The sequence below is a fragment of the Ornithorhynchus anatinus genome, chromosome 16 (assembly GCF_004115215.2).
Source record: "Ornithorhynchus anatinus isolate Pmale09 chromosome 16, mOrnAna1.pri.v4, whole genome shotgun sequence".
In the NCBI taxonomy this organism is placed as follows: domain Eukaryota; kingdom Metazoa; phylum Chordata; class Mammalia; order Monotremata; family Ornithorhynchidae; genus Ornithorhynchus; species Ornithorhynchus anatinus.
This window is the reverse complement of record NC_041743.1, coordinates 39944190-39960656: the sequence shown is the minus strand read 5'-3', so window position 1 is coordinate 39960656 and position 16467 is coordinate 39944190. Positions and strand designations below refer to the sequence as shown.

General features: G+C 56.5%; 1 protein-coding gene across 3 annotated transcripts; it reads right to left on the bottom strand.

Moving 5' to 3' along the window:
• Positions 1 to 12142: 12142 nt before the first annotated feature.
• Positions 12143 to 15671, bottom strand: SMIM12 (small integral membrane protein 12). Of its 3 annotated transcripts, none has more exons than XM_007670480.3 (3): positions 15621 to 15668; positions 13767 to 13824; positions 12143 to 13238 (listed from the first exon to the last, which is right to left on the bottom strand). In XM_007670480.3, the coding sequence occupies exon 3, from the start codon at positions 13231 to 13233 to the stop codon at positions 12955 to 12957; it is 279 nt and encodes a 92-aa protein (XP_007668670.1). In that variant the 5' UTR covers positions 13234 to 13238; positions 13767 to 13824; positions 15621 to 15668; the 3' UTR covers positions 12143 to 12954. The 3 variants fall into 3 exon arrangements, with proteins under 3 accessions (XP_007668670.1, XP_028936050.1, XP_007668671.1); XM_029080217.2 differs by lacking the exon at positions 15621 to 15668 and adding an exon at positions 15297 to 15315; XM_007670481.3 differs by lacking the exon at positions 13767 to 13824 and having other exon boundaries at positions 15621 to 15671.
• Positions 15672 to 16467: the final 796 nt, after the last annotated feature.

The window sequence follows — 16467 nt, the reverse complement described above, 5'->3', positions numbered from 1 at the left end:
CATCTCCACAATTTTGGGGGTCCCGGGCAGTACACTGGAATGGGGAAGGAGAGAAGGACAGGGGGCCGGGGGAGTAAATCAAGTGGGGGTTTTTAAGGCCCAAGTGATTTGGAGGGATTCCGTTTTCAGGTGGTAGGTGGACGTGAAGGGGAAATTTAAAAGAGGGTAGGCCAAGCAAGCTCTTGGAAAAGGGAAAGTGAGTCTACTAGTTCTAGCATATATTCATAAAGACGTAGAATAGTGCGCTGTCCATAGCACGTGTTCAGTAAGGACGATTGATTGATGAAGGAATAAATAAATTGATTTACCTGAGGGCAGTTGGCAGCAACAGAAGCAATTCCCATTCCACCTCCACATCAAGCAGAACCTCCTTGCCGTTGGCTTTGAGTAATAACAATAATGGCATTTGCTTCACTTACTATGTGCCACGCATTGTCCTAAGTGTTGGGGTAGATACAAGGTAATCAGGTTGTCCCACGGGGGGCTCACAGTCTTAATCCCCGTTTTACGGATGAGGTAACTGAGGCACAGAGAAATTAAATGACTTACCCAAAGTCACGCAGCTGACAAGTAGCGGAGCCGGGATTAGAACCCAGACCCTCTGACTCCCAAGCCCGTGCTCCTTCCACTAAGCCACGCTGCTTCTCTTAAGCATTTGATCAGCTCACACTTTCTTACCTACCCTCAGTGACCCACACTTCACTTCTCCAACACCATCTACTCACTGTTCCTTAATCTCATCAATCTCACCACCAACCCCTTGCCCAGATCCTTCCTCTGGCCTGGAACTCCCTCCTTCTTCATATAAGACAGACGACCACTCTCCCCATCTTCAAAGCCTTACTCCCTTCTCCTTCCTGCATCACCTATGCACTTGAATCTCTACCCTTTAAGCAGTTGATAGCCATCCCACGGCATTTATGTCCATATGTATAATTTAACTTAATGTCTCTCTCCCCCCCCGCGCAGACTCTAAGCTCCCTGTGAGCAGGAAACATAGTCCAATGCTATTATAATCTCCCAAAGCACTCAAGGCAGTGCTTTGCACACAGTTAGTGCTCGATAAATATCACAAATGGATTATTTGCCTGCCAGGAGCAGCTAGTGAATGTTTTCAGCTGAAACAACTTTTGTCTGACTGGAGCGGTATGACTCGCACCTGTGCTTGATGGCCTACATATAGGATGCTTAAAATAATAATGATTGTGTTATTTAAGTCAGCTCTGATGTTACATATTGTGCTGCATCCAAATACTTCGAAAAGAAATCCCTGAGCACCTGCTTTTATCGGATTTTCTTTAGCTCGTTTTTTCCCAAGCATCCCAGCGTGCCTCACGACCTCTTTCAGATTAGATCCCCAGGCATCAATTTAGTCAGGGAAGGCTTCCTGGAGGAGGGGAGTTTGGGTGTGTTTTTTTAAGTGCCTTAGAGGAGGGGAGGGCTGTTAGGAGGAGTGATTTATTTATATTAACGTCTCTTTTCCCCTCTAGACTGTAAGTTCCCTGTGGGCAGGGAACATGTCTGCCAACTGTTAAATTATTCCCTCCCAAGCATTAAAGTACTCTGCTCACTGTAAGTGCTCAATAAATTTGATCGATTGAGTAGGGAGAACATTCTAGGTCGGGGGAAATATGAAGCGAGTCATTCTTACTCAGCACCTGCCAGGAATCACAGATGATGGTCCTCATTTAGGGCCCGGTCACCTCATGGGGTGAGGGTGGACTGGTGAAACAAGGGCCGGGAAAGTTTTAACGGCAGCGGAAGAGCTACTAGCAGTGGCGCTGGTCCGGAATGTCTCTGAATTCCCTTAGAGCCCGCGTGCTCTCCCTGGGAGATGGTGGGCGCAGCATCCCTACCGGGCAGGGTAGAACAGGGCAGTCCAGTACAACAATATTGTCGCAGCGTCCTCTCCCAAGGGCTTAGTCCAGTGCTCTGCGTACAGCAAAGTGTTCAATAAATACGATTGGATGGATGGGTGGGTGGGTGGATGGGTGGATGGATGGATGGATGGGTGGGTGGATGGGTGGATGGGTGGATGGATGGATGGATGGGTGGATGGGTGGATGGGTGGATGGGTGGATGGACGGACGGATGGATGAGCAGGAGGCTGGGGGAGCTGAGAGAGGAGGGAGCGTCGGCCCGGCGCGCTCCCTAGCGGTGAGAGCCGGCTGCCCCGCTCGCTCCTCCCCTTCTGCTCCCGGGGGTCGCCGGCGGGGGACGGGAGGTCAGCCGGTCTCCGGCCGCCCCCACCTACGGCCCCTGGACACAATGGACTGATTCCGGGCAGCTCTGATAAAGGCTGGGAGGAGCCCCACTTCCCCGCCCTGGAGGCCCGATAAGACCCCGCAGCTCCCAGCAGCGGGACAAGCCTCCCTTCCCCCCAGCAGGCCCCTGCCAACTTGATCCTTTAAGAGACGTACACCCGGTATATGCCAAGGCCAGAGAGGAGGGAGCCCAGCTCTGAGGACCCCCTCGATCAACCGAGAAGCGGCACGGCCTAGTGGAAAGAGCACGGGCCCGGGAGTCCGAGGGCCTGGGTTCGCCGCGCGTCTGCCGGACGAGACGCTTGACTTCCCCGCGCTTCAGTTACCTCATCTGTAAAATGGGGGTCAAGACCATGAGCCCCATGTGGGACAACCTGATTAGCTCGTGTCTACCCCAGCTGCCGGTACAGTATCCGGCATACAATAAGCGCTCAATAAATCCTGTAAAAAAATCGACGGATGGCATTTGGCGAGCCTTGAAGAACGCTGAACTAAGTCCTTGGAAGAATGCAGTGCCATAAAAGCGGTAGACACGAACCCCGCCATACGGAGTCGACGATCTTGCGGATCCAGCGAGGCCTCCGCTCCTCCCCGCCACGCAACGGCTAACCACCGTTGCGTCGTCGTTTGCCCGGTAACCTCATCTCCCGCTCCCTGCCTGGTTTCCCCTCTGCGTCCCAGGAGTGACCTCAGCAGCCTCTCCGCATCACCCACCCCCGCGCACGCACGTGGCACCCCTCGGTGAAGGATGTGATGGGAGATCGACCCCCTGGCCCATCTCCTCCACCCTCGAATTCCGCCTTTGGTTCCCCTCTAACCTGAAGAGGGCCACCGTGCCATTTGAGAGAAAACCCTCCCATCGCGAGGACTGATAAACCTGTCAGCGAGGGATTAGCCACAGAAGGGGGAGCAACGGGGGACGTCTGAGCCATCCATCTTCCTGTCATCCCACTAAATTACAAACACGCACGCATCTCGTCTGTGGGAAACAGGGTGACCTCCCGGCCCCCCGTGCTCGAGGAAAGCAGCCCGGACCGATACAACTTGCTGAGCTGGCAGCTCACTCTCGCCCCGCTCCTGACCGAAACAATGCAGTCGGGGGTTATCACCTTGGTGATAATAGGGAGGAGTCCAGAAACCTAGCGCCAGTGGGAGCCCCAGCCTCGGGTTTCTCCCGAGGGCCGGGGGGCAGGGGCGGAAGAGAGGGAAAACACTTGGGGAGTTGGGTCGAGTGTCCGGTGGTCTCCAAGCTGAGCTGGGCTAAGGGTGGGCTGCAGAGGTCCAACCCAAGACATCTAAGGGAGGGGAAATTGGCCTGCCAACCCAGGGACATCCTGGTCCTCTAGTCCTGACTCCGGCTCTACCCTGTGACCTCAGTTACCTTGATGATGATGACGGTGGTATTTGTTAAGCGCCGACTCCCATGCTCTTCTAGGCCAAGCGGTTTGTCGTCGTTTGTTTATGACATCTGTTAAGCGCTTACGGCGTGCCGGGCACTGTTCTAAATGCTGGGGTAGATATAAGTTAATTAGGTTGGACACAGACCCTGACCCATACGGGGCTCACACTCTTAATCCCCATTTTACAGATGAGGAAATGAGGCCCAGAGCAGTGAAGTGACTTGCCCAAGATCACACAGCAGAGAAGTGGCAGAGCCGGGATTAGAACCCAGGTCCTTCTGCCCTCCAGACCCGTGCTTTATCTACAAGGCCACGCTGCTTCTTAACTAAGCTGCAGCACCTGTTAAGCATTTACTACGTGCCAAGCACTCTGGAGAAGACACAAGATAATCAGGCCGAACTCCGTCCCTTGCTCACGTGGCGTTCACGGTCCAAGGGAGAAGGAAAACGGGTATCGGATCTCCGATTTAGAGGCACAGAGAAGGTAAGTGACTTGCCCAAGGTCACCGGCGGGCAAGTGGCAGGGCTGAGATTAGAACCCACATCCTCTGACTCCCGGGCCTGTGCTCTTTCCGCGAGGCCGCGCTGCTTCTCGGCACTCGTGCTAAGCGCTTGAGAAGCCAAACACCCACAGAACGCCTATCTTCCTGGAGTTTTCAGCCCAATCTGTAAAAATAGGGATGACACTTCTTCCTCCTTCAGGGAGGGGGGTTGGAACATCTTAAGGGATTTTGGGCTCTTGGCAGGGTAAGGTATTCAAAATTCGTGTCTCGGGAAGGTAGAGGGGAGGAAGAAATGGAAAGCTTCTGGCTCTCCCATCCCCACCACCCCCATCTGCTGTCCAGTCCCACCCCAAAACCTCAAAAATCAATTGCCCCGTTCTTCGGTGCCGGGCCCGGCGCGTCAGCAGAAGCTCTCGGCGTCGGGCAGGGCTGCCCCCGGCCCCGTCTGCTAATGGCATTAAGGGCCTCCTCCTCCTTCGGCCGGGCCAGCTCCTTGCTGGATTCCTGGTGCTTCCCCGGGCTTTGATCACCACTGCACGAAGAGTTTCCTGAATGCTTTCCTGAGAACATTGTTTCCCTCTCCAGAGTCATCAGGGTCAAATTCATCATCGGTCGCCACGGTCCCGGCTCGTCGGGGGCTCCCGTCATCCCACCTCACCCCCCGCCACGTCCAACCATCGCCCGATGGCAGAGACTCGCGGTACCCTGCCCGCTAGCCCACGGGAGTGTGATTGGACCAGGGGCCGAAGGGAGTGAATGGCCGAAGCCTGCCGGGCCTATTACCCAGGGGTCAGTGATTACAGCATCTTCCTCCTGGATATTTCATTCTCCTATAATAATCACGGTACTTGTTAAGCGCTTACTGTGTGCCACGAACTGGTCTGAGCGCTGAGGTAGAAACAAGTTAATCAGGTCGAACACACGTCCTTGTCCCACATGTGGCTCACGGTCTTATTCCCCATTTTACAGATGCAGTAACTGAGGCCCAGAGAAGTCACATGACTTGGCCAAGGCCGCACGGCAGACGTGGCAGAGCCGGGATTAGACCAGAAAAATAATAATAATAATAATAATGGGAGCTGTGAAGTGTGAAGGTGGGTCGGGAGGGCTGAAGTAGCGGATAGAGGATTCAAGGTGCGGACAGTAGGCATTATTCCGGGAAGGCCTCCTAGAGGAGCTGTGTGATCTCAGAAGGGTTTAGAAGATGGGGAGCTTTCTCTTCATGGGGAAAGTTCTTCTTGATGGAATAGCAAGTAAGTGCTCAATAAAAGCCATTGATTGATTGACTGATTGGATGGGGAAGGCAGGGGGCACAGGGAGTTTGAGGAAGGTGTGGGAGTCAGGATGGAGAAGGATTTTTGTTGGATGGAGGAGAAGGCAGAATTAAAGCAGGTGAGATTGAATTTCAGATGCATGAGATGATAATAATAACAACGTTGGTATCTGTTAAGCGCTTACTATGTGCAGAGCACCATTCTAAGCACCGGGGTAGCCACAGGGGGATCAGGTTGTCCCACGTGGGGCTCACAGTCTTCATCCCCATTTTACGGAAGAGGGAACTGAGGCACCGAGAAGTGAAGTGACTTGCCCACAGTCGCACAGCCGACGAGTGGCCGAGCTGGGATTCAAACTCATGACCTCTGACTCCAAAGCCCGTGCTCTTTCCACTGAGCCACGCTGCTTCTCTATGAGATCATCCTGATGTCTGGATTTTCAGCAGCGCTCTGCAGTTCATGCATGGAGGTGGAGGACCCGTACCGTGGAGGTAATCCAGGCTTGCAGGTACGACAGCAGCAGAGGGACAGGGGAAGGAGGGAGTCAGGTTCGATGGATCGGGGAGGGGGTAAAGGGCACCAATTTGTGCTTTAAGAGAAGGTAGTTTGGGTATGGCGACCGATTAGGGCATGACGACTGTAGAAAATCGGAGGGGATCTGAAGATCGGAGGTCTCTGTGGGGAAATGGGACAGATTTGCGAGAGCGGGTGTGTGGCAGAGGAGACAGCCGAGGAGGTTATGGGTGGACAGAGGAATTTCAGAATTGATGAGGGTAGAGACGATCATTACGGTGACCAGAGGTTGAGTGATTAATTGAAGGGTGCAGAGAGGTCTTCAAGGGGCAGGGGCCTGTCCAACTGGCAGAACAACCTACCTGATTTTTCCATCTGAAATCTTCACCCTCGTTGGCCCAGCCCCATCGGGCCCTTCCCTGGCCCGTCCCGCTTAGACCGACGCCCTAACCCTTGCCAAAGCTGGGGGGCAGCCGGGACGATGGGCGGAGAAAGGGGGAGATCATTGGAAATGCAGGGGAGGAAGGGGGGCTTGGGGCGGGCTGGGGTCTGCAACCCAAAGGGGAGTCGCTTGTCTGGGCTGCGGCGGCTTCCCGTTTCTCTCCTGTTGCCTTGGCCGAGCTGGGATCTTCCACGCCCGATAACGCTCTAGTGCTTTTCCGGCACGCGCTGGCTGGGCGACTTGAAGGCCTGCCTGGCTCCGGCTGAGGAGCAAGTCTTATCCAGATAAGATCCTCCCTCCTCCAGCTCTCCCGGGCGCAGACCGAGGACCTCCGAGTTACAGTCGGTGTCCCACTCCATCGCCTGGGCCTTCCCTTAAATTCCCTCTCCGGGGCTCTTAGGATGGCCGGGCTCCAGGTGCGGATTAAGCCCCTCCCGGGGCTGCACTGAAGGAGGCTAATCCCGGCAGGCGTGTGGCCCAAGACCCCTAACTCTTCCCTCCGGCCCCGGCCCTTGGCCTGCTCAGGAGGAGCACCCTACCCTCGTGGAGAGAGCACGGGCCTGGGAGTCAGAAGGACCAGGGCTGTAATCCCAGCTCCGCCACTTGCTTGTTGGGTGACCTTGGACAAGTCGCTTCACTTCTCCGTGCCTCCGTTTCCTCGACCGTAAAACGGGACGACCTGTTCCTCTCTCCTACTTAGACTGCGAGCCCCTTGAGGGATAGGGACTGTGTCTGACCTAATTAGCTTGTAATAACAACAATGACGATTCTGGCATTTGTTAAGCGCTTACTATGTGCCAAGCACTGTACTAAGCGCTGGGGTGGACGCCAGCTAATCGGGTTGGACACGGTCCCTTGTCCCACTTGGGGCTCACGGTCTCAATCCCCATTTTACAGATGAGGTAACTGAGGCTCCGAGAAGCGACTGGCCCAAGGTCACACAGAGAACAAGCGGTGGACCTGGGATCAGAACCCATGACCTTCTGACTTCCAGACCCGGGCTCTATCCACTACCCCAAGCTGCTTCCTTCCCCAGCAATTAGAAGAGTGTTTGTCAAACCATCATCATCATCATCATCGTGGTACCTGTTCAGCGCTTACTACGTGCCGGGCACTGTTCTGAACGCCGGGGTGGATACAAGGTAACGGGTCGGACGCAGTCCCCGTCCCTCACAGGGCTCACGTTCTTACTCCCCATTTTGCAGATGAGGTCGTTCGGGCACAGAGAAGTCAAGTGACTCGCCCGAGGTCACCCGGCAGACGAGTGGCAGAGCCGGGATCAGAACCCACGTCTTTCTGACTCCCACGCCCGTGCTCTATCCACTACGCCATGCCGCTTCTCACTCTGTGCTATACTATGTGCTTCTCACACAGTGAGTGCTTTGGAGAAGCGGCGCGGCTCAGTGGAAAGAGCGCCGGAGTCGGAGGTCACGGGTCCGACTCCCGGCTCGGCCACCTGTCAGCCGCACGACTGTGGGCGAGTCACTTCGCTTCTCTGGGCCTCGGTTGCCTCATCCGTAAAATGGGGATGAAGACTGTGAGCCCCACGTGGGACGACCCGATTCCCGCGTCTACCCCAGCGCTTAGAACAGCGCTCTGCACGTAGTAAGCCCGTAACAGACACCGGCGTTATTATTATTACAAATACCATAATCGATCACGGCTAGTGGCCACCCGTCCCCCACCGGGTCGGCCTGGGGAGGAGAGGCGGAGAGACCACCGCTTCCAGCAGAAGCCCCTTGTCTCTCCCCTTTCACGAAGCCAGCTGCCTGGCCCTCGGCCGGCCCCCGCCTTCTTTTCCGGCTGCCCCAGACGACACGAACCACACCGCCGGAGGGTCTCCGAGCCGGCGGGGGGAGGAGGAGGGAAGGCAACGCGCCGGCAACTGCCCAGGTCGCTCTGGCTGGGGCTACAGCCGCCGCGGCGGCCGGACAGAGGCCAGAGGCACGGTGGAAACGGACGGGGGCCCGAGCCGCTGAGTGAGGAAGAGAGGGGCCTGCCGTGCCCAGACAGGACGACCCCCGCCGCCGCCCCCGCCGCAACCCGGGCCTGACGTTCTTCCAGTAACCCGTGACGAGCCCGTAGGTCGGTGAGGGTCAGTGCGCTTCCGACCCCATCCAGAGAGGTAATGACGTTGGTATTCGTTAAGCGCCTACTATGTGCAGAGCACCGTTCTAAGCGCTGGGGTGGACGCAGGGGAATCGGGTTGTCCCGCGTGGGGCTCACAGTCCTCATCCCCATTTTACAGATGAGGTCACTGAGGCCCAGAGAAGTGAAGTGACTTGCCGACATTCTGATCCCTGTGTGGTTCCTCCTCCATCCGGCTCCGGCCCCGCCACAGTCTGCCGCGGGACCGGATAAACCTCTGAAGGATTTTAAAGAAGTCCGGCGGTCCGGCGGAAAGAACACGGGCCTGGAAGCCAGGGAACTTGGGTTCTAAACCCGGCTCTACCACTTGCCTGTTGTGTGACGTTGGGCGATTCAATTAACCTTTCTGGGCCTCGGTTTCCTCCACTGTAATAATAATAATGTTGGTATTCGTTAAGCGCTTACTATGTGCACAGCACTGTTCTAAGCGCTGGGGGAGATACAGGGTCATCAGGGTGTGCCACGTGAGGCTCACAGTTAATTCCCATTTTACAGTTGAGGTAACTGAGGCCCAGAGAAGTGAAGTGACTTGCCCGCAGTCACACGGCTGACAAGTGGCATGCTGTAAAACGCAGGGATTGTGTCTGACTTGACTATTTAGAATTTACACCAGTGTTTAGCATAATGCTTGGCACGGAGTAAGCACTTAACAAACGAGAAGTGGATAGCAAGGGCCCGGGAGGCGGAAGGACCTGGGTTCTAATCCCAACTCCGCCACTCGTCTGCTCTGTTACCTTGGGCAAGATACTTTTCTGTGCCTCGGTCACCTCATCTGTAAAATGGAGATTAGGTCTGTGAGCCCTATGTGGGACAAGAACTTGGTCCAGTCTGATTATCTTGTTCCTACCCCAGCGCTTAGTACAGTGCCTGGAACATAGTAAGTGCTTAACAAATAGCCTGGGGAAAAAAAGCAACGTCACCTACTCTATTGTCCCTACCTAGTAGTGTTTTGCACAGGGTAAGCACTCAATAAATTCTGTTGATTATTAAATGAGAGTTCTGTTATTAAAGGGGTTCGATAAAAAGGTGCTTTCCTCTGATAAGCTAGTTGGGCACGGCTGGCAGTAGCACCACCTGGCAGAGGTGAAATATAAAATTATGAAGCGTCAAAGGGTAAACGGAAATAACATTTTTGCCTGTAACTCCTTTACCTTCTAAAGGTGATTTCACATGAGTCATCTCACTTGCCCTGTCGCCATCCCCGAGACGAAAAGGCGGTTTTTAGTTTTGCAGTTTTGCAAATGAGAAAACCGGAGCCCGGAGAATTGAAGTGACTTGCCCGGGGACACACAGCACGCTCCGTGCCAGGAGTCCAGTCCGATCCCCCGACCCCAAGCTCCGCGTCCTCGCCGATCTGCTCTCCAAAGGGTCCTCCCTCGTCGACCCTGAGCAAAGGGGAGAAGGGATGGGGGCCCGGAGGGTGGCGGGGAACGATGCCATATGCAGGGTGACTGTCCTGTTAGAGGGCCCCTTGAGCCGGCGGTGACAGGGCGTGGGGTTCCCTGCGACGTTCGGCGCAGCACTCACCTATGACCCCACCGGCGAGGAGCCAGGCGGGCCGGGTGGCCCCGATGGACTCGTTAGAGGGACACACGCCCCTTGCCCGTCAAAAGGGTCGTCTCCATCGGTCTTCAAGGGGCGCCTGCCCACGGCTCGAGTCGGGGCAGCTCCCCCGCCATCTCCCGACGGGCTTCGTTAGAGGGAGGGCCCGCGGCTCCACCTCGTCGATCCTAACGGCCGTGCTCCTCAGGCAGAGAGGCAGCTGGGAGAATCCCGAGGAGCATCAGTCGACCCCCCGACGACCCCCCCCAACCGCGCCCTAACGAGTCTTGCGCTCCATCTCCCGCCTTTCCCCTCTGGGCCCTTTCCGGGCCTCCATCTCCACCCTCCGGGGTCTGCCTTCCTTTCAGAGCCTCCGTATCCCTCGGCCGCCTCTCGTTCCCCACGGAAATGAGGCCCGCCCCAGGTTCCCCTCACCCGCTGCTCCCCCTGGGTGGAGCGGATTCCTTCCCGTTTCTCCTTCCCGGATCCCTGAAAATCTCCTCCCAGATGTACTCAGGGTGGTGGCGTTTGGAAAAATCCTCACCTCGATCCCTGGCCACTTCGGCGTGGCCCTCAAACTGGGGCTACGCCCTCACCCAGGGACCAGACTGTACTTTCCCGAGTGCTTAGCACAGTGCCCTGCACATAGAAAGCACTCAATACCAATGATTAAGCTCCTTACGGGCAGAGAACGCGTCTGCTACTTCTGCTGCACTGTGCTCTCCCAAGCGCTTAGTACGGCGCTCTGCACAAAGTAAGAGCTCGGCGCCGCTTAATGGAAAGAGCACGGGCTCGGGAGTCGGAGGTCGTGGGTTCCGCTCCCGGCTCCGCCACTTATCAGCCGTGTGACCTTGGGGGAGTCACTATACTTCTCTGGGCCTCAGTTCCTCGTCTGTAAAATGGGGCTAAAGTAATAACGGTGGCATCTACTAAGCGCTTACTATGTGCCAAGCACTGTTCTGAGTGCTGGGGAGGATACAAGGTGATCAGGTTGTCCCACGTGGGGCTCGCAGTCTTCATCCCCATTTTACAGATGAGGTCACTGAGGCACAGAGAGTTAAGCGACTTGCCCAAAATCACACAGCTGACAAGTGGCGGAGCCGGCATTTGAACCCACGACCTCCGACTCCCGAGCCCGTGCTCTTTCCACTGAGCCACGCTGCTCCTCACTGCTTAAGTCTGTGAGCCCCAAGTGGGACGACCTGATGACCTTGTATCTACCCCAGCGCTTAGAACAGAGCTCGGCACATAGTAAGCGCTTAACAAATACCGGCGTCATTATGATTAGATCATTATCATTATTATATATATATATATATTATTACAGAGGCCCTGCCAGCATACAGCCTGTCTCTGTGGTCAATCAATCCATGGCGTTTATTCTTATTATTGCAAATTAATACATGGCATTACAAGTAAACACCCTGGATTGATGCTTATTAATACTGTTGATTAATATTATTAATAAAAGCACCATGGGTTGATTGACCAGAGAGACAGGCACAGAGACAGAAACACCATGGGTTATTATTAATATTATTGATAGCAATAATAAACACCATGGATTGACTGACCAGAGAGACAGGCACAGAGACAGAAACACCATGGATGTTTATGATTAAGAATAAACAATAAATTGTTAAAATAAATAATAAATACCATTAATGCTGTTATGATTAATAATCATCGACACCATAGGCTGATTGACCAGAGAGACAGGCTGTATGCTGGCAGGGCCTCTATATCATTGCTTCTCTCTAGCGGTTATTCATTTTAACATCTGTTTCCTCGGCTAGATTGTAAATTCCAGGAGAGTGACGGGGGGGTCTCCCTTTCCCTTAGACCGGGATTCCCATATGGGACAGGGCCCGTGCCCAACTTGATGATCTTGTATCTACCCCCGTGCCTGGTAAAGTCCTCGGTACAGAGAAGACACTCGATGTTATTATCAGGAGGGCGCGAGAGCCCATTAACCATAAACTCTCTAGCACGCTCAAGGGGTTTCACCTGGCCAGTGCCCGGGAGGAAGGAAGAACACGCCGGAGGGGAGGAGGACTCGGGTGCCATTCTCGGATTCCAGTTTAATCAGGTCTCGTGCCACACGGCGACGGGGACGCTTCTCGGCCGTTCACCGGACGGACGGAGGCCGGGGCGCGCGCCCCCATCCCGCGGCCGTGCCCGGGACGGCTCTCCCCTTTCCAGGACGGTTCTCCCCCAGGCGAGGGCGGGGGGTCGGCCGGGGGGGGTGGAGCAGCGGGGAACGAAGGGCAGAAGGGTTCGGGCCAAGATCCCGCTCATCCCCGGCCCCAAGCGAGAATCACGGGAAGACTTCGATTCGGCGGGGCCAGGATAGGACGCATTCGGGGTTCGCCTCGAGGACCCATACGGGCTCCGGTTCTGAGCAGCTCGAGGAATAACCACAGGGACGATCCCGGGGCCTCCTGGGAAGATCTGGGGAGACGAAGGGTCTCCGGCGACGCCGGCCTCCCTCGGCAGCGGGACCGCGCGGACGGGGAGCCCGACCAGGCCGCCGAGAACAAGGAGCCCAAGCCTCCGGGCCACCCAGCCTGCGGGCGGGCACCCTTCCCGGTCTCCTCTCCGGTGCCACGGAGAGCGGGTCGGGGGCTCGGCCGGGGGACGTGGGCGGCGGGGGGCCCGCGGGCACGGATCCGGACCGGAGGACGAGAAACCGGAACGAGAAGACAGAGAACTAAACCGAACCGAACCGGAAGCGGGCTCCGGGCCCGGGCGGCCCTTAGAACGTGAGCCCGGGAAGGCCGGCAAAACGCAGCAGCGGCGATGGCGGGCCGAGCCCAGAGTCGGGACAGGCAGTCTCCCGGGGGTACCCGTGGAGCCCGGCAGCCTCCATTAACTCTTCTCTGGGCGGTTTCTGTTCAGGACGGCTTTGGGAGCGAACTCCAACTTCTCCTTGAGGCTCACCACCTGGGTGAGGTCCTTGCCTAGGAGTTCCTCCAGCTTGCGGTCTTCCCGGCGCTCCGAGATGCTCTTCTCCTCCTCCGCGGGCTGGGGCTCCTTGCCCCGGATGAACCACTCCAGGTGATAGCCCACAGCTCCCACCACAAAGGCCACGGGGAAGGTGATGTAGGGGGCGTAAGCCCGCACCGCCGTCCATATCACGGGCCACATGGCGGCTGGAGGTGAGGGACGGGGCCGAGGGGAAAAGAGAGAGCACGAAGTCACCGACGGGGCAGCCCGGGGGCTGACAAAACCACCATCCCGGGGTCTCGGCCAAATCACGGGCAACCGATCACTGCCAACCCCTGCCCGAAAACCTCCAGTCACCATCAAACCACCCAGAGGGTCAGAAACCTCCAATGTGATCCTCTTACCGGACACAGGACACCACGGACCTGCCCTTTTCAATCAATCGACAGTACTTACTGAGCGCTGACTGTGTGCAGGGCATTGTAGTGCTCGGGAGAATACAATATAACGGAGTTGAAAGACACATTCCCTGACCACAAGGAGCCTTTAGGAGACTTCCACTTTCTCAGAGGGTGGTCAGAATGAGCACCACCCACACGCAAGGTAGAAACTATCTTGCCAGCTCCCAGGGATTTTTCCTTTCCTAGTCCCAGGGGACCAAAGGACTAGTGATCCGGGAGAGAGTTAAACATGCATCTTTAAATGTCTCTCTCCTTCCTCTCCACTGCCCTTACCTCCGAAAAACAGCTGGGGAAGCTCCTCGCCTGGGACAGAGAGAAAACGTGGACGTGCCTAGGGGTTAAGAATCAAGTCACTAGATTTTTCTTTCCTGCTATCTCCCTCCCCATTGAAGTTGGCGTCCCCGCCCTAGGGTTTGAGAGCGTACCCTCCGCCTTAATACTCCGTCACACACCACCGTGACGTCCTCCCCTCCAATTCACACTGTCACCAGGCTTCTTTCCCCCTCTCCCCGTTCTTCCCCCCCCCGGCGTTCTCCTGGAGCCAAAGCACGGGGTGTCCGGTGGGATAAAGTGTTCCTTTACAGCATCCCCAGAAGAGTTCCCAAGGTTTCTGCACTGCTCTTCGCTTCTCCCCAGACACTGGGGGTTTTGATGGGAAGCTGGCAGGGGGGCGGGCCTGCTCCTCCGGGGCCTCTGCTACGATGCCTAGTCTGACAGGCATCGCCAGCCTTTTTGTCTGAAGGGCCACGGTCAGGACGGGCTGGAAAGCGCTATGAGAAGGAGCGTGGCTCTGTGGAAAGAGCACGGGCTTGGGAGTCAGAGGTCATGGGTTCTGATCCCGGCTCCGCCGCCTGTCAGCCGTGTGACTTTGGGCAAGTCACTTCACTTCTCTGTGCCTCGGTTATCCCATCTGTAAAATGGGAATTTACGCTGTGAGCCCCACGTGGGACAACCTAATCACCTTGTATCTCCCCCCAGGGCTTAGAACAGCGCTCCGCGCGTAGTAAACGCTTAACAAATGTCCGACCGAGGAGGAAGACGCTAGGTCATCATTCCCTCCAGCTTCCGGAGAAGCTGCCTTATCCCTATCGCTAGGCTCAAAGAGGGCAAATCTGAAGCCCCCAAAATTATGATTCCTAAGAAACTCTGGGTCCTCCAACCTCCTCCCCTCAATTCTTGGGCCTCTTGACTGATCTGTGACTTTGGATGCTCCTTCACCTTAGGATCAGTGGTGATTACTGGGGCCCGTAGACAGGATCCCAACGCTAAAATCAATGTTCGTGGCAGGATACCCCAGGACCCTCATCTTGGCTCCCTCCCACCCCTCCTCGGCCTGTCCCCCGGATTTTCGGGGCCGAGCTCCTCTCCCCCAAGGAAAGGGCGGGGTTGTCGAGGCAAGGACCAGGATATAATAATGTTGGCATTTGTTAAGCGCTTACTGTGTGCAGAGCACTCTTCTCAGCGCTGGGGTAGATACAGGGTCATCGGGTTGTCCCACGTGGGGCTCACAGTTAATCCCCATTTTCCAGATGAGGTAACTGAGGCCCAGAGAAGTGAAGTGACTTGCTCACAGTCACGCGGCTGACAAGTGGCAGAGCTGGGATTCGAACCCATGACCTCTAACTCCCAAGCCCAGGCTCTTTCCACCGAGCCACGTAGTATTTATTGAGCGCTTACTAGGTGCAGAGCACCGTACTAAGCGCTGGGAACGGACAATTCGGCAACCGAGAGGGCCCATCCCTGCCCACTGACGGCCTCACGGTCCACGACAAGGAAGAGGGCGGGGAACCCGGGCGTCCTGACCTCCCCGGGGATCATTCATTTTCCCCTTCCCTCGGACATCATCTCCCCCGAGCTCAGGCCCGCCCCTACGATGGGGTTTCCATGGGAACCGGGGGGGTTGCCATGGTAACCAGGAGCAGGCTCTTCTGGTCTATTCCCCACCGAGGGGGAAAGGTCAAGGGGTCGGGTGTGAGAGCCCCAATTGGGGGGGGGGGGGAAGAGCAGGCCGCCGCCCCCGGCGTGGCCCCGGGGGGGGTCGCCGGTCACCTCAGGCAGGGGAAGATGGCGGAAAGGAGGGGGGGGGGGGGTCCGGGACCCGCGAGGACCCTCCCGCCACGCGCTCACCTGCTCCGCCAGGCCCCGACCCCCTCCGCCAGGCCGCGCGCCCGCCTTCCCAGCGGCCCCTCCGGCCACGCCCCTCCGCCCGCTCATTGGCTGCCGCCGCCCCAACCTCGTTGGCGATTGGTCGTTTTTTTTCCCCGCCCCACCCTCCTCCTCCCCCGGCCGCGCGCCGCTGAGCTCGGCCGCTCAATGCGCCTGCGCCCGGCCGCTCTCTGACAACGCAGCGCCACCTGTCGGGCGCTTACTACTGCTGCTACTAATAATGTTGGTAGTTGTTAAGCCCTTACTATAATAATGTTGGTATTTGTTATGCGCTTACTCTGTGCCGAGCACTGTTCTAAGCGCTGGGGTAGACACAGAGGAATCAGGTTGTCCCAGTGCCAAGCTCTGTTCTAGTAATAATAATGAGGGTTGGTATTTGTTAAGCGCTTACTATGTGCAGAGCACTGTTCTAAGCGCTGGGGAGACACAGGGGAATCAGGTCGTCCCCCGTGGGGCTCACAGTCTTCATCCCCATTTTACAGATGAGGTCACTGAGGCACAGAGAAGTGAAGTGACTTGCCCACAGTGACACGGCTGGCAAGGGGCCGAGCCGGGATTCGCACCCGTGACCTCTGACTCCAATAATAAGGTTGGTATTTGTTAAGCGCTCACTGTGTGCCAGGCACTTTCCTAAGCGCTGGGATGGAGGCAAACAAATCGGGTTGGACACTGTCCCTGTCCCGGCACGGGGCTTCCAGTCTCAGTCCCCATTTTACAGATGAGGTAACCGAGGCCCAGAGGAGTGAAGTGTCTTGCCCAAGATCACTCAGCGGATAAGTGGAGGAGCCAGAATTAGAACCCACCACCT